Source organism: Erythrolamprus reginae, chromosome 12 (genome assembly GCF_031021105.1).
Source record: "Erythrolamprus reginae isolate rEryReg1 chromosome 12, rEryReg1.hap1, whole genome shotgun sequence".
Lineage (NCBI taxonomy): Eukaryota > Metazoa > Chordata > Lepidosauria > Squamata > Dipsadidae > Erythrolamprus > Erythrolamprus reginae.
Window position 1 is genome coordinate 2156023 of NC_091961.1, and position 21900 is coordinate 2177922.

General features: G+C 41.5%; 1 protein-coding gene across 1 annotated transcript in view; it reads left to right on the forward strand.

The window, feature by feature from the left end:
- The first annotated feature begins 20321 nt into the window (after positions 1–20321).
- Positions 20322–21900, forward strand: part of ARID5A (AT-rich interaction domain 5A) — a 37051-nt gene continuing 35472 nt past the window's right edge. The window contains exon 1 of the mRNA XM_070765250.1: positions 20322–20454. Within this exon, the coding sequence (XP_070621351.1) occupies positions 20451–20454 (4 nt within the window). The 5' untranslated portion in view covers positions 20322–20450. The remainder of the gene's footprint in view (positions 20455–21900) is intronic.

Below are 21900 nucleotides of genomic sequence, written 5' to 3' on the forward strand. Positions count from 1 at the left end.
TTTCTGATATTCTGGGAGGTGTCAGTAATATGGCAAATGATCTAGCTTTACTAGATAAATGGTCAAAGCAATGGAAACTGCAGTTTAATGTTTCCAAATGTAAAATAACGCACTTGGGGAAAAGGAATCCTCCATCGGAGTATTGTATTGGCAGTTCTGTGTTAGCAAAAGTTTCAGAAGAGAAGGATTTAGGGGTCGTGATTTCTGACAGCCTCCAAATGGGTGAACAGTGCAGTCAGGTGGTAGGGAAAGCAAGTAGGATGCTTGGCTGCATAGCTAGAGGTATAACAAGCAGGAAGAGGGAGATTGTGATCCCGCTATATAGAGTGCTGGTGAGACCGCATTTGGAATACTGTGTTCAGTTCTGGAGACCTCACCTACAAAAAGATATTGACAAAATTGAACGGGTCCAAAGACGGGCGACAAGAATGGTGGAAGGTCTTAAGCATAAAACGTATCAGGAAAGACTTAATGAACTCAATCTGTAGAGTCTGGAGGACAGAAGGAAAAGGGGGGACATGATCGAAACATTTAAATATATTAAAGGGTTAAACAAGGTCCAGGAGGGAAGTGTTTTTAATAGGAAAGTGAACACAAGAACAAGGGGACACAATCTGAAGTTAGTTGGGGGAAAGATCAAAAGCAACATGAGAAAATATTATTTTACTGAAAGAATAGTAGATCCTTGGAACAAACTTCCAGCAGACGTGGTAGATAAATCCACAGTAACTGAATTTAAACATGCCTGGGATAAACATAGACCCATCCTAAGATAAAATACAGAAAATAGTATAAGGGCAGACTAGATGGACCATGAGGTCTTTTTCTGCCGTCAGTCTTCTATGTTTCTATGTTCTACATTTTATAAAAAAGAAAACAAATGGAGATTTTATCCCGAAATTCAAATGGCACATTCCATGCAAATGGAGAGGGATTGTTGCAATAGACTTATCTACTAGTTGGGCGAAAGATCAAAAGCAACATGAGAAAATATTATTTTTCTGGAAGAGTAGTAGATGCTTTGAACAAACTTCCAGCAGACATGGTTGGTCAATCCACAGGAAGGGAATTTAAACCTGCCTGGGTTAAACATAGATCCATCATAAGATAAAATGCAGAAAATAGTATAAAGGCAGACTAGATGGACCAGGAGGTCGTTTTCTGCTGTCAATCTTCTACGTTTCTGACTGCCTAGAACTCTTGCAGCATTCGAAGGGTCATTTTCCAACATTGAGAAAGTTTGTAAATTGCATTCCGTTAATATGAAGTTTTTTCTGCTGGTAATATTCTCTCGTGTTATGACTCGGGGCGGCTGTATTTAGTCATCATGAAACAGAAAGCTCGTGTTAAGCTGGTTTCTTCTTCTTCTTCGTTTTGCTTCTTGGCACGTGGTCAAAATCTGATTATTTTAATCCTGTTTTCCCTCCCAGCAGAAACCGTCCATCTGTCCCAAGAAGCACATTTTTGTCTCATGTGTAATTTCCCCACTGCTGGAGTGATGGCCATTTCCCAAGCTTTGAAACATCGACAGAGAGATAAATGTCTGTTAGAATGCTAAACCAGACCAAATAATGTCCCTAACTTAATTTTGGAACCACTGATCTGCTATCCTGCAGGCAAATACGAAAGAACAAGGGGGGTTAGTTGGGGGAAAGATCAGAAGCCACGTGAGAAAATATTATTTGACTGAAAGAGTAGTAGATGCTTGGAAGAAACTTCCGGCAGATGTGGTTGGTAAATCCACAGGAACTGAATTTAAACATGCCTGGGATAAAGAAAGATCCATCCTAAGATAAAATACAGGAAATAGCATAATGGAATAGAATAGAATAGAATTATTTATTGGCCAAGTGTGATTGGATACACAAGGAATTTGTCTTGGTGCAGATGCTCTCAGTGTACTTAAAAGAAAATGGAGAGGGCAGACTAGATGGGCCATGAGGTCTTTTTCTGCCGTCAATCTTCTATGTTTCTATATTTCTAAGTTACACTTCTCTGAGGCAGGGCCATCTTTCTAATCTAGGTTAAAGAGCGAGTTCTGACAATCAATAACAACAACAGAGGGACCTCGGAGGTCTTCTAATCCAACCCCCTGCTTACACAGGAAACCCTACACTACTTCAGAGAGATGATTATTCAACATCTTCTTAAAAGCTTCCAGTGTTGGAGCAGTCACAACTTCTGGAGGCAAGTTGTTCCACTGATTAATTGTTCTGACTGTCAGGAAATTTCTCCTTAGTTCTAAAGTTGCTTCTCTCCTTGCTTAGTTTCCACCCATTGCTTCTTGTTCTACTCTTTGGAGAATAGCTTGACTCCCTCTTCTTTGTGCAGCCCCTGGAGATAGTGGAAGGCTGCTATCATGTCTCCCCTGGTCCTTCTTTTCATTAAACTAGCCATGCCCAGTTCCTGCAACCGTTCTTCAAATGTTTTAGCCTCCAGTCTCCTAATCATCTTTGTGGCTCTTCTCTGCACTTTTTCTAGAGTCTCAAGATCCTTTTTGCATCGTGGCCACCAAAACTGAACGCAGGATTCCAAGTGTGGCCTCATCAAGGCCTTGTAAAGTAGTATTAACCCTTCACGCAATCTTCATTCTCTCCCTCTGTTGATGCAGCCTAGAACTGTGTTGGCTTTTTGGGCAGCTGCTGCACACGGCTGGCTCCTATTTAAATGGTTGTCCCCTAGGACTCCAAGATCCCTCTCACAGTTACTACTGTTGAGCAATGTACCACATAGACTGTTACCCGTGCATTTTGTTTTTCTTGCCTAAATGTATAACCTGACTTTTTTCACCATTGAAGTTGTCGACGACTACTTCAGCTTCAACCACAACAATACAAGAGCACACAACAGATTTAAACTTAATATTAACCGCTCCAAACTTGACTGTAAAAAATATGACTTCAGTAACCGAGTTGTCGAAGCGTGGAACTCATTACCAGACTCCATAGTGTCATCCCCAAACCCCCAACACTTTACCCTTAGATTATCTACGGTTGACCTGTCCAGATTCCTAAGAGGTCAGCAAGAGGCGAGTACAAGTGCCCTAGAGTGCCTTCCGTCCCCTGTCCTATTGCTCTCCTATATCTCCTATACCTTTCCTCTATTCCTATATCTCTTCTTCTATTCTTTCATTGATATGTTCTATTACTATACCTTCTTTTCTATTCTTTCTTAGATATATTTTACTATGAGTATCTCCTCTATAACCTTCATCATGTATTTTACTATGTGTATATAGATATATACCCACTAAAACCCTCATTGTGTATTGGACAAAATAAATAAATAAATAAATAAAATTTGTTAGATACCCTGTTTCCCTGAAAATAAGACAGCGTCTTATATTAATTTCTGCCCCCAAAGTTGGGCTACGTCTTATTTTCAGGGGGTGTCTTATTTTTTTTCAATGAATTGTATCCTGTATCCTGCTGCAGCAAAAACACATCCAAACGTGCAGCCGCATGTTGGATGCGTGTTGGATGTGTTTTAAATCTGATTGCTGCAGCGTTTTGGGATTCAATTTATGGACAGCAGGGTGATATACGTTCTGTTCGGGAAGGCTGCGAAAGGAAACGTCTTACGTCTTACTTTCAGGGGATGCCTTATATTAGGCAATTCTACGAAACCTCTTCTATGTCTTACTTTCGGGGGTGACTTATTTTCAGGGAAACAGGGTAGTGCCCATTGTTCAAGTTTGTCAAGATCCTCCTGTGTGTTGTGCCTATCTATAGATTTCCAAAGAATCCTACTACCGAGAGGGCTGAGCAATCTTCCTCTCCGAAAGCAAAGGGCTAGGAGCAAGCGACTGTGTCTGATGCCATGACTCAGAAGGACCCGTTACTCACATCCCAGGAACTTGGCCTCAAACTTTAGAATAGAATAGAATAGAATTTTTATTGGCCAAGTGTGATTGGACACACAAGGAATTTGTCTTTGGTGCAGATGCTCTCAGCATACATAAAATAAAATATACATTTGTCAAGAATCATGTGGCACGACACTTAATGATTATCACAGGGGTCAAATAAGCAATGAAGAAGCAATATTAATAAAAATCTTAGGATACAAGCAACAAGTTACAGTCATTCAGTCCTAAGGATGATAGGAATGATGAGAAAAACTAGTAGAATAGAAGTGCAGATTTAGTAAAAAGCCTGACAGTGTTGAGGGGATTATTTGTTTAGTGGAGTGATGGCGTTCGGGAAAAAACTGTTCTTGTGTCTAGTTGTCTTGGTGTGCAGTGCTCTGTAGCGACATTTTGAGGGCAGGAGTTGAAACAGTTTGTGTCCAGGATGCGAGGGGTCAGTCAATATTTTCCCCGTCCTCTTTTTGACTCGTGCAGTCTACAGGTCCTCAATGGAAGGCAGGTTGGCAGCCATTGTTTTGTTCTGCAGTTCTGATGATACTCAGAAGTCTGTGTCGGTCCTGTTGGGTTGCAGCACCAAACCAGACAGTTATAGAGGTGCAGACTCAATGATTCCTCTGTAGAACTGTATCAGCAGCTCCTTGGGCAGTTTGAGCTTCCTGAGCTGGCGCAGAAAGAACATTCTTTGTTGTGCTTTTTTGATGATGTTTTTGATGTTAGGTGACCATTTTAGGTCTTGAGATATGATAGATAACTTCTTCTGCATGAACAGGAGCAAGGAACATGGCAAGAGTCCTCAGTTTGCAGTGATGGCGAACCTGCTTCGGTTCATGTGCCGAAAGGAGGTGTGTGGGCGTGCAAATGTTCATACCCTTCCCTTCTACCCCCATGCATGCACACTCCCTATGCTGCCCTGCGCATGCACCCAATCCCACCATCCCCACACTTGTGCATAGGCCTCACTGAAAAGCCTGGGATGTTAAAAACCCGGCAAACCGGAAGTTCAGGGAAACGTACTTCCTGTTTGCCCGTTGTGCTGTTTTTCGCACTCCGGAGGGTTCAAGGGAGCTTCCTGAAGGCAAAAAACCCGGCACACTGGGCAAACAGGAAGTGTGTTTCCCCGAACGTCCGGTTCGTACATTGGTTGGTTTTTATCCCACTCCAAGTCTTCTGGGGAGATTCCCTGAAGCATCTGGAGGGCGCAATGGACTTTCCCAAGGCCAAAAATCAGTGGGCCAGGGCGCACATGTGCACGGGAGCTGACATAGGCAGTGATGGGCTCCTTCCAGAGGCAGGCTGTTCCACAACTTGCGATGTTGCTATGGGTACAGATGGTCCCTCAGGTAACCAGGCAGCCTGCCAGGTAAAACATTAGAGGCAGTGACTCGCTGTTCGTTGTGTTCTTTTGTTCCTTATATCCATTACATTATCTTTTTCCTTTTGCCACTCACGTTATGTGGACCTGCTATGAGTCAGGCCCATTGCTTCTGGCCCCACTGAATTCTGGGTCAGCTGGTGACACAAGGATGACTCTTGCCATGTTTCTCAGCCGCGCAACCTAATGATCTGATGGTTTGGTGATTCACCTTTTCATTGTGTCTGTGAAATTGATGGTCCATCAGTGTTGCTTCCTAAGTGGGCAGTTTGATTTCACAGAAGTTTGATGGACTTGGAGTTCTATTGTGTTGTTTAAGCGTTCCCTTTATTTTTAGCACTGTGTGTGTCTGTGGGGGGGGGGCAGAGTGGGGTAGCGAAAATGGAGCTCCACCCCACAGCACCCAATTTGCAGTGAAAGATGTTGAAGGAAAATTCAGGGTGTCCTGCATAAGCCACACCCAGTGTGGTAGTAAAAAAATTTGTAGCCCTTCAATGTGTATATGTGTATACATACATACATACATACATACATACATACATACATACATACATACGTTTTCGTAGATTTTCATGGGTATATGTATGTAGATTGTTGTGAGTTCGGGTTTTGCCCCGTGTAATATTTTGCATGTCTATGCGACGTTTCAGTGAAATCACATTCACCATCATCAGGCTGAAGTTATAAGCTTCGTGCTGCTGTAAATATATAAATATAAAACTATATTTACAGCAGCACGAAGCTTACAACTTCAGCCTGATGATGGTGAATGTGATTTCACCGAAACGTCGCATAGACATGCAAAATATTACACGGGGCAAAACCTGAACTCAGAACAATCTACATATATATTATTTATTTGTTTGTTTTGTCCTAAGAGGTCAGTAAGGGGCGTCCATAAGCGCACTAGAGTGCCTTCCGTCCCCTGTCCTATAGTCTCTCCTATATCTCCTATATCTTCTCTCCTATATCTCTATAAGCTTCATTGTATATTATTGTGTATTGTACAAAATAAAAAAATAAAAATAAATACTGTACACAATAATACACAATGAAGGATAGAGGATATATACGAGTAGAATGTATCAAAGAGCATATTGAAGAGAAATATAGGAGTAAAATATAACTAGCAGAAAATATAAGAGATAAAAGATATAGAAGAGATATAAGAGTCTTCGGAGAGGGGCGGCATACAAATCTAATAAATTATTATTATTATTATTATTATTATTATTATTATTATTATTATTATTATTATAATGGATAGAAGAGATAGAAGAGAAGATATAGGAGATATAGGAGAGACTATAGGACAGGGGATGGTAAGCACTCTGGTGCACTTATGTACGCCTCATAGATAGATAGATAGATAGATAGATAGATAGATAGATAGATAGATAGATAGATAGATAGATAGATAGATACAGTAGATGATAGAGATAGATAGATAGATAGATAGATAAGATAGATAGATAGATAGATACAGTAGATGATAGAGATAGATAGATAGATAGATAGATAGAGATAGAGATATACAGTATATAGATAGATATCTATCTTATCTGCAAAGAAAAGAAAAACAAAAACAAATATTTCATCACTCCAACAACTAAAACAGTTGAGAAGTAACAATAGCATTTATACGTTTAAAACAACATACACAAACTATCCTAAATCGGTGTTACACTGTTATCTAGTGCTACACTCTGTCTTATTTCCTTTGTCATCTTGATTCCAACCCTCACCGGCTGCTCTTGCCGGAATCAGTGCAAATGACAGAGACCCAGACTAATACTGATATATCTCGGTTTAGCCGGATTACAAATTTTAGCAGAATCAACGTTGCTTCAGCTGCTGCCTCCCCTACCAGGTCAAAGGGGTCAGGATGTGAGTCATTTGTGTGGTGTGTGTGTGCCTTTTATTTTAGTTTTTGGACTTGTTCATTTTCAGAAGTGCATAGGCTTTCCGGAGTTATTTTAATTGTGGTTTTTTTTAAAAAGTGTCTGACCAGATGAGTGTGTGGTACTTTCCAATATTAAAATTTTAAAAAATCTAATTTTGCAAGGAGAGAAGCCACCAGCTTGTAATGGTGCCAAGACTTGAGCTTGTAGAGATTGTTTCAGATTGTAAAACAATATAATGAATATATACTGTATATATATATATATATATCGAAAAGCCATTTATACTTCAGCATTTTCTTCTTCTCAATAAAGTTTTATTCATTTTCCACAATTACATTTAATTGTGGGTTAGTAAACATCGTGCTGTCTGGGTTATTATTATTATTATTTATTATTATTATTTATTAGATTTGTATGCCGCCCCTCTCCAAATACTCGGGGCGGCTAACAACAATAAAGAAAACAATGTTATTTCATTTACTTAACAATACAAATTAGATTCCTAATCTTTACCCCCTTTTCCCCAGCCATCGATAAAACAAATTCCATATTTTGATAATACAGTGGTGCCTCTACTTAAGAACTTAATTCGTTCTGTGACCAGGTTCTTAAGCAGAAAAGTTTGTAAGTAGAAGCAATTTTTCCCATAGGAATCAATGTAAAAGCAAATAATGCGTCGAAACCCATTAGGAAAGAAATAAAAGCTTGGAATTTGGGTGGGAGGAGGAGGAGGAGGAAGAGGAGGAGGCCAGTTGCTGCCAAACCCGGCGCGAGGCTGCCTCCCATACACTGCACCAGAGAGAGAAACCCAGGCGGGCAAAAGGGGGGAACCTCCCACTCCTTTGACTGTAAGGTGGCTGCTGCTGCTGCTCCCTGCTTCCCCTTCCTTCCCATGCTGAAGGGCTGCCCTCTTCTCTCGCTCACTCGCTTTGCAGCTGGCACCTTTCCTTCACTGTGGTGACTCCTTGGTTTGGCTGAAGCCGAATTGATCCGGCCGGGGCAAAGCGCCCCCTTTTGCCTTTCCACACCCAGGCACTCCGGGAGGCAACCTCGTGCCGGGTGTATGGGAGGCAGCACGAGGGAGTCACCACAGCAAAGTGGCTTATTCCCTCTCCAAGTGCCCAGAGAAAGGAAACGCTTTGTTTGCTCTGGGCTGCCAAAGCCTCCTTAAGCGCCACCGAAAGGCTCCTCTGGCATCCCAGATGGCCAGGATTAAAGGGGGAAAGGCAGGAAACTGGCCGGGCCTTCGTGCTGCTCTCATACTTTGTGGGAAATTTTTCTGGGCTTAAGAACTAAAATGGTTCTTAAGAAGAGGGGGGGAAAATCTTGGAACACCGTGTTCTTAGGTAGAGGTGCCACCGTATTCTGTAATGGAAGGAAAGCAAGTGTGTCAGCCAAAATTCACCGACTGGTGAGTTCATTCGTCCTGGCAGGAACGCGAACTCTAGGAACCTCACACTGTACAAATTACAAAATCCACCTTGTTTGTGCAATGATGACACAACACATGTCCCAGTGACATTTTGCTTCTACCCATGCACAGAAAGCAAAATCTTGCAAGAGGATGCGCGCATTGAAGGGTTACCAAAATTTTCACTACCCCATTGCAGGCATGGCTTATTTTGTGGGTGTGGTTTGCTGGTCATGTGACCAGGTAGGAGTGGCTTGATGGTCATATGACTTGACCAAGGATTTCCCAAGAACCTCAAAACGATCCCCATATCAACCCGTTATTTTTTGTGGGAAAAGTAATGATGTAGACAAGAGGATAAAGAAATACTGTAATAAGTTGAATGTTGATTAATGTTTAGGAAGTAAGTGAAGAAAAATATATTAATATCATAAATATGTAAGTTGGGGAATGACCACATCTTTGATTGCTCGAATTAAAATAAAAATAAAATAAGACGAAAATAAATGTGAGAGTTGTTTTGAAAATAAAACGATAATGGATTGTCATTGTTTAAAAAAAACAAAAAATATTGTTCAGGATATTGTATGGATGTTTGAAATTCAAAAAGCAAACGCTCGTGACGTGAGATGTTGAAAAACCAAAACCAAATAAAATTTATTGGGGAAAAAGAAGGAGGATAGAATAACAGAATTTGAGGGACCTTGGAGGTCTTCTAGTCCAACCCTTTGTTGAACAGGCGACCAATATAATAGGACATGAACTGCAAATTATTATTATTTTTCATCAGAAGCATGTCCTATCGAATTGTTTTTAAGAACTATTTCAGATTCTTAAGAACATTTCAGGTTCCCTTTTGACACAGTTGAGAAAAAATCCCCTTCATGACTCAAAAAAACCCAGTTACAAACGCAAAATAAGAATTTTTTTTTTTCAAAAAAAAAAATCCGTTACATGAAAGGCAGCATTCAATAGGCAAGCAGTGAGTGAACGACACACAAAGAGCGAGATTGGGCGATGGATATGACAAAGCAGGGTGGAAATTATATCACGCCAACCTGCCATTTTGTATAAGCTCCCTTGTCCGTCAATTTCTGTGCAGAATTTAGTAGGGTTGAAGATATTAACCATTTGGGAGTCACGAATATTGAGTAAAGCAATATCTCGGATTGAAAGGAAAGAACTGACCAGAATCATTTTGGGATTTTTTTTTTTGTGAATCTCTTACCTCTCAAGCAACAAATTACAGTCATAAGTGAGAGGAGATGGATGATAGGAATGATGAGAAAAAACTAGTAGTAATAAAAGTGCAGACTTAGTAAAGTTTGACAGTGTTGAGTGAATTATTCGTTTAGCAGAGTGAGGGCGTTCAGGAAAAACTGTTCTTGTGTCTAGTTGTCTTGATGTGCAATGCTCTGTAGCGACGTTTTGAGGGTAGGAGTTGAAACAGTTTATGTCCAGGAGGTGAGGGGTCAGTAAATATTTTCCCCACCCTCTTTTTGACTCATGCAGTCTACCGGTCCTCAATGGAAGGCAGATTGGCAGCCACTGTTTTTTCTGCAGTTCTGATTCTCCTCTGAAGTCTGTGTCGGTCTTGTTGGGTTGCAGAACCGAACCATGAATCGATGGAATAGCTTATCTTCTCGAGTTGTGCGTGTTTCATCACTGGCGGTTTTCAAAAATAGACCGGACAACCGTTGGACCAGCTTGGCATAAAGTCTTCTGCCTTGAGCAGGAGGTTAGACTAGTCCAGGGGTCTCCAATGTTGGCAACTTTAAGACTTGTGGACTTCAACTCCCAGAATTCAATGAGAGTTGAAGTCCACAAGTCTTAAAGTTGCCAACGTTGGAGACCCCTGGACTAGGGGACCTCCAAAGTCTCTTCCAGCCCCATGATATTCCTGGAGGGGTCTGTAATATGGTAAATGACTTAGCTTTACTAGATAAATGGTCAAAGCAATGGAAACTGCAGTTTAATGTTTCCAAATGTAAAATAATGCACTTGGGGAAAAGGAATCCTCAATCTGAGTATTTTATTGGCAGTTCTGTGTTAGCAAAAACTTCAGAAGAAAAGGATTTAGGGGTAGTGATTTCTGACGGTTTCAAAATGGGTGAACAGTGTGGTTGGGCAGCAGGGAAAGCAAGTAGGATGCTTGGCTGCATAGCTAGAGGTATAACAAGCAGGAAGAGGGAGATTGTGATCCCCTTATATAGAGCGCTGGTGAGACCACAATTGGAATACTGTGTTCAGTTCTGGAGACCTCACCTACAAAAAGATATTGACAAAATTGAATGGGTCCAAAGACGGGCTACAAGAATGGTGGAAGGTCTCAAGCATAAAACGTATCAGGAAAGACTTCATGAACTCAATCTGTAGAGTCTGGAGGACAGAAGGAAAAGGGGGACATGATCGAAACATTTAAATATATTAAAGGGTTAAATAAGGTCCAGGAGGGAAGTGTTTTTAATAGGAAAGTGAACACAAGAACAAGGGGACACAATCTGAAGTTAGTTGGGGGAAAGATCAAAAGCAACATGAGAAAATATTATTTTACTGAAAGAGTAGTAGATCCTTGGAACAAACCTCCAGCAGACGTGGTAGATAAATCCACAGGAACTGAATGTAAACATGCCTGGGATAAACATATATCCATTGTAAGATAAAATACAGGAAATAGTATAAGGGCAGACTAGATGGACCATGAGGTCTTTTTCTGCCGTCAGTCTTCTATGTTTCTATGATTCCAGAACACTAAATCAGAACACCGGCTGAAATTCTTGGGCTGGAAATTTTCCATTCTCTCCAGGAACTCTGGCAACAAGCAAAGTCTCTTTTCTAGCCAGCAGCGTAAGAGGGCAACCTCAACATTTATGCCTTTATGGTCTGGTTGAGCTGCTACAAACCAGGATGCTCGCCTATGCAAAACCTCCGTCCACTTGTTATTTCTCTCTTTCTAGAAATCTCAGTAGGGTTACGAAGGCTATTAAAAGAGGGGCCACGCGTTTTTTAAACCTTAGGGGGGGGGAATCGAAGGCTTTGGCGTGTGGCATCAGAATTTCTAAGACATATTTATCCCCCGTCCTGAACTGGGCTGAAAAGACAAATTCATTGAGTTTGAATTCCTGGTTTCAAAATGCTGGAAAATTGCAGCACGGATTTTTTTGTGAAATAAAAACCCGGCTAATCTCGATCTTTAATCAGTAGGTTGAATTTGCAAAAATCAAAACTGTTCCTTTTTTTCCCTCTCCGATGCCATAATCAGGTGGATTAAGTGAGGCTTCGAACTGCTGCTTAAAGAACAGAAGCTGGAACTTTCTGGAAAAGAGAGAGAGAGTGAGAGAGGGGGGGAGAGAGAAAGAAAGAAAGAAAGAAGAGTGGGGCTGGGTGGGAGAGAGGGGGGAAAGGAGAGAGAGAAAGAAAGAAGGAAAGAGAGAAAGAAGAAGGGGATGGGAGAGAGAGAGAAAGAAGAGGGGGATGGGAGAGGGGGAAAAGAAAGAGAGAGAAAGAAGAAAGAGGGAAAGAAAGAAAGAAGAAAGAGAGAAAGAAAGAAAGAAAGAAAGATTGGCAACTACATCCTTTCCTTCCTTCTAAATCACTTCCCTTTCTATTGGCCGATGTCTCCTCCCCACTCTGCTTTCAGCTCTTCCAAGCACTCCAAGAAAACAGCCGGTAACACTGTATAAAGTTCTCTTTTCATCCCTTAAATTATCTGCCTGATTTTTCTACCCAGTTCGATTTCCCGTGAACAGACAGAAAGCAAAGTCAAAATTTTAAGCTCAGCCCATTGGTCCCATCTCCCCCTTTCCTGTCTTCTGATCTCCGGGCATCCTTTACTGAAATTGAAGGGACCAATATGAGTCACCCTGGTTTTCACCAGGAACTTAACTTATCTACTGTATCTTAACTGCTTCTCTCCCCCACCCCCCATATTTGCCGCCTTGCCCACAAACGTGCTTTCTTCACATACCAGAAGTTTTGAGTCAAATTTGGAGGCTGAGTCAAAGCGAAAGAGAAATTTTCTTTGCAAATATTCACAACTGATCACAGCCCTGGTTTGAAATTTGAGAAGGGAAGGCCAAATATTGACAGGAGGCGTGTCGGGGCTGGCGAGATGCATTGACAGGGGGACACAATCAAGATCAAGGGGGGTACTAATACCACTCTATAAAGCCTTAGTAAGACCCCCCACCTAGAATATTGCATCGAGTGTTGGTCACCACGCTATAGAAAAAGATGTTGAGATTCTAGACAAAGTGCAGAGAAGAGCAAGCGAAATGATTAGGGGACTGGAGGCTAAAATCTACGATAAATGGTTGCAGGAACTGGGCATGGCAATAATAATAATAATAATGATAATAATAACAACAAGAATAATAACAAAAATAATAGTAGTAGTAATAGTAGTAGTAATAATAATAATTATTATTATAGTAGTAATAATAATAATAATAATAATAATAATAATAATAATAATACAAAGATCTGAAAAATACGAAGATCTGAAAATCAAGCTGGAACGACTCTGGCATAAGCCAGTGAAAGTGGCCCCAGTGGTTCTTGGCACGCTGGGCGCAGTGTCAAAGGATCTCAGCGGACATTTGAAAACCTTCGGAATTGACAAAATCTCCACTTGTCAATTGCAAAAGGCCACTTTACTGGGATGGGCAAACATAATTCGCCACTACATCACGCAGTCCTAGGTGCTTGGAAGCGCCCGACTGGGGATGAAATACAAAATCCAGCATAGTGATCTTTTTTGCTGTGTTGTATTGTATAATAATAATAATAGTAATAGTAGATGATGATGATAATAATAATAATAATAATAATAATAATAATAATAATAATAATAATAATAATAATAATGCAATCCTAGGTGCTTGGAAGGCACCCAACTGGTGATGAAATACAAAATTCAGCATAGTGATATCGTTTGAGGTGTAATAATAATAATAATGATGATGATGATAATGATGATGACAGAGTTGAAGAGACCTTGGAGGTCTTCTAGTCCAACTCCCTTCTTAGGCAGAAAACCCTACACCACCTCAGACAAATGCTTATCCAACATCTTCTTTAAAACTTCTAGTGTTGGAGTATTCACAACTTCCGGAGGCAACTTCTGTTCCACTGGTTTATTATTCTTAATTTATTTTTCCTTAGTTCTAAGTTACTTCTCTCCTTATTTAGCTTCCTAGTCTAATGAAGAGAAGGACCAGGGGAGACATGGCAGCATCTTCCAATATTTGAGGGGCTGCCACAGAGAGGAGAAGGATCAAGCTATTCTCCAAAGGCCAGACAAGGAACAATGGATGGAAACTGACCATGGAGAGATTCAACCTGGAAATAAGGAGGAATTTCCTGACAGTGAGAACCATCAAATACTAGAATAGAAGCTGCTTTCAGAAGTTATGGAAACTCCCATCACTGCAGGCGTTCAAGAACAGATTGGGCTGACATCTGTCAAAAATGGTGTAAGTTCTCCTGCTTGGGTGGAGGGGGCTGGACTAGATGACCTACAGGGTCCCTTCCAACTCTGTCAATCTTTAATGTTTCCAAATGTCAAATAACGCACTTGGGGAAAAGGAATCCTCAATCTGAGTATTGCATTGGCAGTTCTGTGTTAGCAAAAACTTCAGAAGAGAAGGATTTAGGGGTAGTGATTTCTGACAGTCTCAAAATGGGTGAGCAGTGTGGTCGGGCGGTAGGAAAAGCAAGTAGGATGCTTGGCTGCATAGCTAGAGTTATAACAAGCAGGAAGAGGGAGATTATGATCCCGCTATATAGAGTGCTGGTGAGACCACATTTCGAATAATACTGTGCTCAGTTCTGGAGGCCTCACCTACAAAAAGATATTGACAAAATTGAATGGGTCCAAAGACGGGCTACAAGAATGGTGGAAGGTCTTAAGCATAAAACGTATCAGGAAAGACTTAATGAACTCAATCTGTATAGTCTGGAGGACAGAAGGAAAAGGGGGGACATGATTGAAACATTTAAATATATTAAAGGGTTAAATAAGGTCCAGGAGGGAAGTGTTTTTAATAGGAAAGTGAACACAAGAACAAGGGGACACAGTCTGAAGTTAATTGGGGGAATGATCAAAGGCAACGTGAGAAAATATTATTTCACTGAAAGAGTAGTAGATCCTTGGAACAAACTTCCAGCAGACGTGGTTGGTAAATCCACAGTAACTGAATTTAAACATGCCTGGGATAAACATAGATCCATTGTAAGATAAAATACAGGAAATAGTATAAGGGCAGACTAGATGGACCAGGAGGTCTTTTTCTGCCGTCAGTCTTCTATGTTTCTAATCCTTTAGCCTGAAGGGGTTTTTTTCCTTTTTTTGGTTGGGCTGGTTGTCCATCAGACATAAAAAATAGATAAAGGAGGATTTTTCTCTCTCTTCCCCTTGCCAAATATCGATCGAAAGATGAGTGTAAACACACTGTCAACTCGATTCTCGCATGACTAATCCGACAAGCTAATAATTTCCCGCAATGAATGGAGAGAATCAAAGCAGGGCATACGGAGCGCCAAAGCCTTAGAAAGCTTCATCAGCTCATTTCAATAAATCCCACAGTGGCAAAAATTTAAAAAAGGCACAAAAACAGTCTCGAAAAGGATCTGGCAGGCACTGAAGCCAACAGATTTATATACAGCTGTCCGTTAGTGGGATGGTTTTGGGGGGTTTTTTGGGACAGCTTCTCCTGCTGCGTTTGAAGCAACAGTTTGATGGGGAGCGGCTGTGATTTAAGGCAAAATCTGGGGCTAAACCCCCTCCTCATTTCTGAGAGTTTGTACTTTAAGGCCGTTGTGCAATTTGGTCTCTGTGATTTGTAAACAACAGCCAAGCGTGTTGCATCAGCACAACCAATTATAGTCAAATGGGATTGAGCACACAGTTGTGTAGCTTCAGTCACATTAAGAGGGTTTTTTTTTTAGAATGGCCGCTATGAATGTGCTTGTGCAATTGTTGCAACTTCTATTTCTTCTTCTTCTTCTTCCTCTTCCTCTCCTCCTTCCTCTCCTCCTCCTGTACATACATTTCTTCTTGTTGTTCTTCTTCCTCTTCCTCTTCCTCTTCTTCTTTTTCTCCTCCTTCTCCTTCCTCTCCTCCTCCTGTACATACATTTCTTCTTCCTCTTCTTCTTCTTTTCTTCTCCTCCTCCTCCTCCTCCATCTTCTCCTCCTCCTGTACATACATTATTTTTCTTCTTCTTCTTCTTCTTTCTTCTTCTTCCTCTCCTCCTCCTCCTCCTGTACATATATAATTCTACTTCTTCTTCAGCGCAAATAAAATCACCCAAATCTCATACACCCGCACATCCCTTCCTGATATTTTGTTTCCTGTGGATGCACAGAAGTAAAATCTTGTTGGGATGTGCACGCCCGCTTACCGGTCACCCAGAGCTGCGCATGCATTGCACCAGTAGCGGCTGTAAGTAGGAACTCCCATCTGATTATTCCCCTTTCCTGCCTCAGATCTTTTGAGCTCCGGCGATCCTGGGGCTTCTGCCTTGGAAGGCAGAGAATTAACCTCTAGGCCACCAGATCTGATCCCTTCAGCTTTGTACCAGGGAGGGGCTACATGATTTTTCTGTTGGATCACCCTGGTGTATTGAAGGAACGTCACAGCTCCTTTTTGCCTCTAGGCCCAACCCAGGGCCATTTCAAGGCAGTTAATTTGTTCATAGCCAACAAACTATGTTCTGTATGTATCACTGGATTTTTAAAAATGTTAAATATATATATTTCTGGAATTTTTCCCCTCCAGCTTTGAGACTGATCCAGACCATTTTTGAACGCAATCTTTCTTTGGCCAGTTTTTTCCACGACACCAAATTTGGTCCCATTCTGTCTAGTTTTGGGAGAATTATCTGCTGATGGGCGGATGGAGCTCCCAGAGGGCGATTCATCCCAAACAAACATTTCTCTTGGGTTGCAGGATGTCCATAAAGTCAAGAGACAGCAGCTGAGACGCATTAGATATATATATATACATATCTACGAAAAGGGCAGGGTTTTGTCACGTAAGCCTAGCTGCATTCTTGACTTTTTAAATTTTAGTTTGAAATCTTCCCCCCCCCCTCCCACAAAGAAAGAATTAAGAGAAGAAAATTAACAAGTGAAAAAAAATAGGTGATGCAGAAATAATATACAAAGAATTAAAATAAAAACAGTTAGACAAGAAGAACTAAGGCCATTGTTAATGGATGGTTATTAACCATAACGACAAAATGTATATGGTTACTTTTCATAATAAACAAAACAAATTTTAAAGATTGTCTTGAGGGACTGAGCTGAATGCTGCACTATTTTGGGAGGGAAAGGAAGGAAGGAAGGAAGGAAGGAAGATGGGAAGAAAGGAAGTTTCAGCATGGCTCAGTAGTGATTTATTGTCGCGTCTGTTTCTCAATTACCAGAGCCCACTTAGAAAAGGCATGGTTAAGATTTTTGACCCAAGATCCTGGATTTTGGATAGATTTAAGACACCAAACAGGAATTAAAAGAGGGAAGATGTTATTTGACCACTTCAAACACCATAAAAACAAAAACAAACCAATGGGTGGACGTCCCTATTCTATTCTATTCATTATTCTATTCTATCCTATATTTTCTATTCTATTCCGTTCTATTCTATTCATTATTCTATTCTATCCTATATTTTCTGTTCTATTCTATTCCTTATTCTACTCTATCCTATATTTTCTTTTCTATTCTATTCCGTTCTATTCTATTCCTTATTCTATTCTATCCTATATTTTCTATTCTATTCTATTCTGTTCTATTCTTCATTATTCTATTCTATCCTATATTTTCTAATTCCATTCGGTTGTTCTTCATTATTGTGTTCTTTCCATTCGATTCATTATTCTATTTTTTTCATTCTATTCTATATTTTCTATCCTATTCTGTATTATTCTATTCTATGCTATCCTATCCCATTTTACAATGTTCTATTCTATCCCATTCTATATTTTCTATCCTATCCTGTTTTATATTATTCTATCCTATCCTATTCTACATTTTCTATTCTATTCTGTTCTATTCTAATATATTCCATTCCTTCTGAATTCTATTCTATTCCACTCTACCCTACCCACTCTAAATTCTATTCTTTTCTTAATAAACATGATTTGGGGGGGGCGGCGGCGAGAAGGAAACTGTTGTTTTAAAAATGACACCAGGGGGCAACTCTGGGGTCTCCTCCCGTCTGTCTCTGTTTCTAAATTTCAACACCCACCCCCCCGACCCCCACAGCTCCTCTAGCCATGTTTGTGTGGCCAGCCAGGGTTGCTTGGACGCCACTCAATGCTTCTGCCCCCTCCTCCTCCCTCCGTCCGTCCATCGGAGGCCGAGCCTGATGCCTGCGCAGCCTTTGGCCCAGCCTGGGAGCTGCGCTGGGGTGATGTAAGCTGATATTTTAATTCTCTTACAAGGAATGGTGTTTAGAGGAATGACTTAAGTGGATTACTCATCCCCTGTAATATCTTGGCAACCGTCCCGCGTCTATTCCTAGACATGACGCGGGTGGCTTCCTCTCTTCACCCCTCCCCTCTCTTTGTATTTGTGGGGTTTTTTGTTTTTTTTTAATATTTCTTTTTTTAAAAGCACCCTCCCACATCGCCCGGAGGGACGGTGGGAGATGTAGTCGTGTAGCCCAGCCACGGAGGAGGATTGACCATTGGGGTGAGGGGTTTAGAAGGAGGGGGTCAAAGGGAGAGTAACCCTGAAGGACAGCTAGGACAGGAGCCATAAAATAAAGTGAAGTGAAGGTAATAAAATATAATACAATCAAAACCAGATATAAACACATTCAAAGAAAGAGAAGAACAGGAAAAGGGAATACACAACAGAAGAAAAACAAAAAGAATTTTAGAATTACAAAAATAAAATAACAATGAGATATTTGCTCTCTCCTTCCTTCCTTATTTTGTTTTATTTTTATAAAATACATATAAAGGTAATAAAATATAAAATAAAATAAATATAAAATAAAATAAAGTAAAATAAGTAAAGTAAATAAAGTATATACCACTCAGAATTGAAATTTTTATACCGCTCAGCACTTACGACTTATATACCACTTAGGACTTACTTGTATACTGCTTAACACTTACGCCTATTCCTCTCATCACTTAGACTTATATTCCACTTAGCACTTACTTATATACTGCTTAACATTCAGAGTTATATTCCGTTCATCACTTAGACATATACTGCTTAGCACTAAAACTTATATACCACTTGCACCTTATTTATATGCTGCTTAACACAGATTTATATATCACTCAGCACCTAGACTTATATTCCACTTAGCACTTACTTGTATGCTGCATAACACTTGGACTTATATACCACTCAGCACCTAGACTTATAAACTACTTAACAGTAGTTTATATTCTGCTTAATGTTTAGAGTTATATACCGCTCATCATTAAAACTTATATACCACTTAGCACTTGCTTATATGCTGCTTAACACTTGTATACCACTCAGCAATTAGACTTATATACCTCTTAGCATTTAGACTTATATACCGATCATCACTTAGGCTTATAAACTACTCATCACTTAAGACTTATGTACCTCTTGGCACTTACTTATATGCTGCTTAGCATTTAGACTTATATACCGCTCATCACTTAGACTTATATACCTCTTGGCACTTACTTATATGCTGCTTAGCATTTAGACTTATATACCGCTCATCACTTAGACTTATATACCTCTTGGCACTTACTTATATGCTGCTTAGCATTTAGACTTATATACCGCTCATCACTTAAGACTTATATACCTCTTGGCACTTACTTATATGCTGCTTAGCATTTAGACTTATATACCGCTCATCACTTAGACTTATATACCTCTTGGCACTTACTTATATGCTGCTTAGCATTTAGACTTATATACCGCTCATCACTTAAGACTTATATACCTCTTGGCACTTACTTATATGCTGCTTAGCATTTAGACTTATATACCGCTCATCACTTAAGACTTATATACCTCTTGGCACTTACTTATATGCTGCTTAGCATTTAGACTTATATACCGCTCATCACTTAGACTTATATACCTCTTGGCACTTACTTATATACTGCTTAGCATTTCGACTTGTACGCCACTCAGCACCTAGACTTATATGCTGCTCATCACTTAGACTTATATACCTCTTGGCACTTACTTATATACTGCTTAACACTTGGATTTGTATACCACTCAGCACCTACTTATAAACTACTTAACAGTAGTTTATATACTGCTTAATGTTTAGCGTTACATACCACTCATCATTAAAACTTATATACCACTTAGCACTTACTTATATGCTGCTTAACATTTAGACTTATAGACCGCTCATCCCTTAGACTTATATCCCTCTGAGCACTTATTTGTATACTGCTTAACACTCGACCTATACATTGCTTAGCGCTTAGACTTATGGACCGCTTCCGAGTGCTTTGTAGCCCTCTCGAAGAGATTTACAGAGTCAGCACAATCCGGGTCCTCCTTTCATTTTGCTTTAAGGTTCCCCCAACCCCAGCAAAGAAGGCAACGCGCCGCGCGCTCGATTCCCGCCGCCTCGCCTCTCGCCTTTTCCCCCCAAGCCCGCAAACCGTGTGTTTTTTTTCTCTCTCCCCCGAAACCACACTTCCCAGAATCCACCGGCGGAAAGGAGGCGGGGCCCTTTCGCCGGAGCGACGGCGAGGGCGTCCAATGGCCGGGCCCCGTGGCCCCGAGGCGTCCAATCAGAGCGCGAGGAGCGGGCGCCGGCCGCGCGCGAGGGGAGCGGAGCGAGCGAGCGGCTCTCAGAAGCCTTGCGGGCTCAGCATCACATGGGAACCGCTGGTCCCGGGCCGGGCAGGATCGGCGCTCCGGGCGATGGGTGAGCGAAAGCGGCTGGGGGCGCGGGCGAGGGAACAACCCCCCTCCAGGGCCTGGAAGCCGGGGGGGGGGGGCGTTTCCCGGGGGGCGCCTTGAGGACTAGCAACTTGTGATGACTTTGTCAGCTTTGGGCTAGAATGGGGCTGGGGGGGGGGTTGTTTAATTTTTATTTTTTTGGACAGAGAGCCCAAAGAAAATTAGTGGGGACAGGGAGCGGCTGGATTTCTTCCCACGCCCGCTCCGTTCGCTGTTGCAAGTTTGGAAAAGTTTGTCCAAAGTTTTTTTTTCCCGGGGGGGAGGGCTTGGAGGTGTGTGTGTGAGTGGAGGGGGGGTTGTTTTGTTTCGCTTTGGCACGAACGGTCGTCTTCGAGTTCCCGATCGTGGGGGGAAAAAGTAATTTTTTTAAAAAAAAAATTAAAATGGAAAAAGTCCGGATTGATGAACTTGCGGCGTGCAGCCTCCTCCTGCCCCCCCCCCCCCGGCTATTTATCATGATTGGTAAGTCATCATCTTGACGCGAACAGCTGGATGAGTCACGGGCCCTTTTGGCAGCTGCGCTCCGACGTTCAATAACAAAAACCAGCTTGCCGTGTAAATCATCCGCCGACTTTCTCTTGACCCGCTTTTTTTGGGGGGGGGGGGGGAGAAAACAATCTTCCGGATTTCGGGTCGGTCTGATTTCTCTCCTCCTCCTCCTCCTCCTCCCCCCGCCGCTTCCCTGAAGAGCGAGAGACGGGGGGGGGGCAGGGGAGGGGTGTGTTTTGAAGTTTATTTTTAGGAAGAGGCTGTTCTCGGTTGTGTACTCGAGCAAAGCGGGTGTTGACGGAGGTTGAGGGTAGATGGGGAAGGGAAGCAAGTCTTTCTCCTCTTCCTTCCTTCCTTCCTTCCTTCCTTCCTTCCTTCCTTCCTTCCTTCTTTCCTCCCGATTTATAATTACGGACAGGAAGGAGCCGCTAGTAAGTTGTAAAATTCACCAAGTTTTTCATTTCGAAGCAGATGGGAAAACAAACAGAACGTGGCCTTTCCTTTCCTTTTTTCCCTTTCCTTTTTCCTTCACTTTCCCTTTTTCCTTTCTCTTTATCCTTTCTCTCTTTCCTTTCTTTTCTTTTCCCCTTCACTTTCCCCTTTCCTTTCTCTTTTCCCTTTCTCTTCTTCCTTTCCTTTCTTCCTCCTTCCCTTCAATTTCTTCTTCTCTTTCCTTTCCTTCTTCCCCTTGCCTTTCCCTTTCCCTTTTTTCCTTCCCACTTTCCCTTTCTCCTTTCCTCCCGCCCCCTCCCCTCCCCCCCCTCCCCGTGCGCCCTGAAGGCTGGTGTCTGAGTGTGTGTGTGTGTGTTTTGTCAAGCGGCCAACTTGTGCTCGAAACCCTTCTCTGCCTTGGCGATTACAACACAACAAACCCCCCTCTCCCCCCCTTCTTCCCACGCTTGGTATTCGGGGCGGCGCGTGT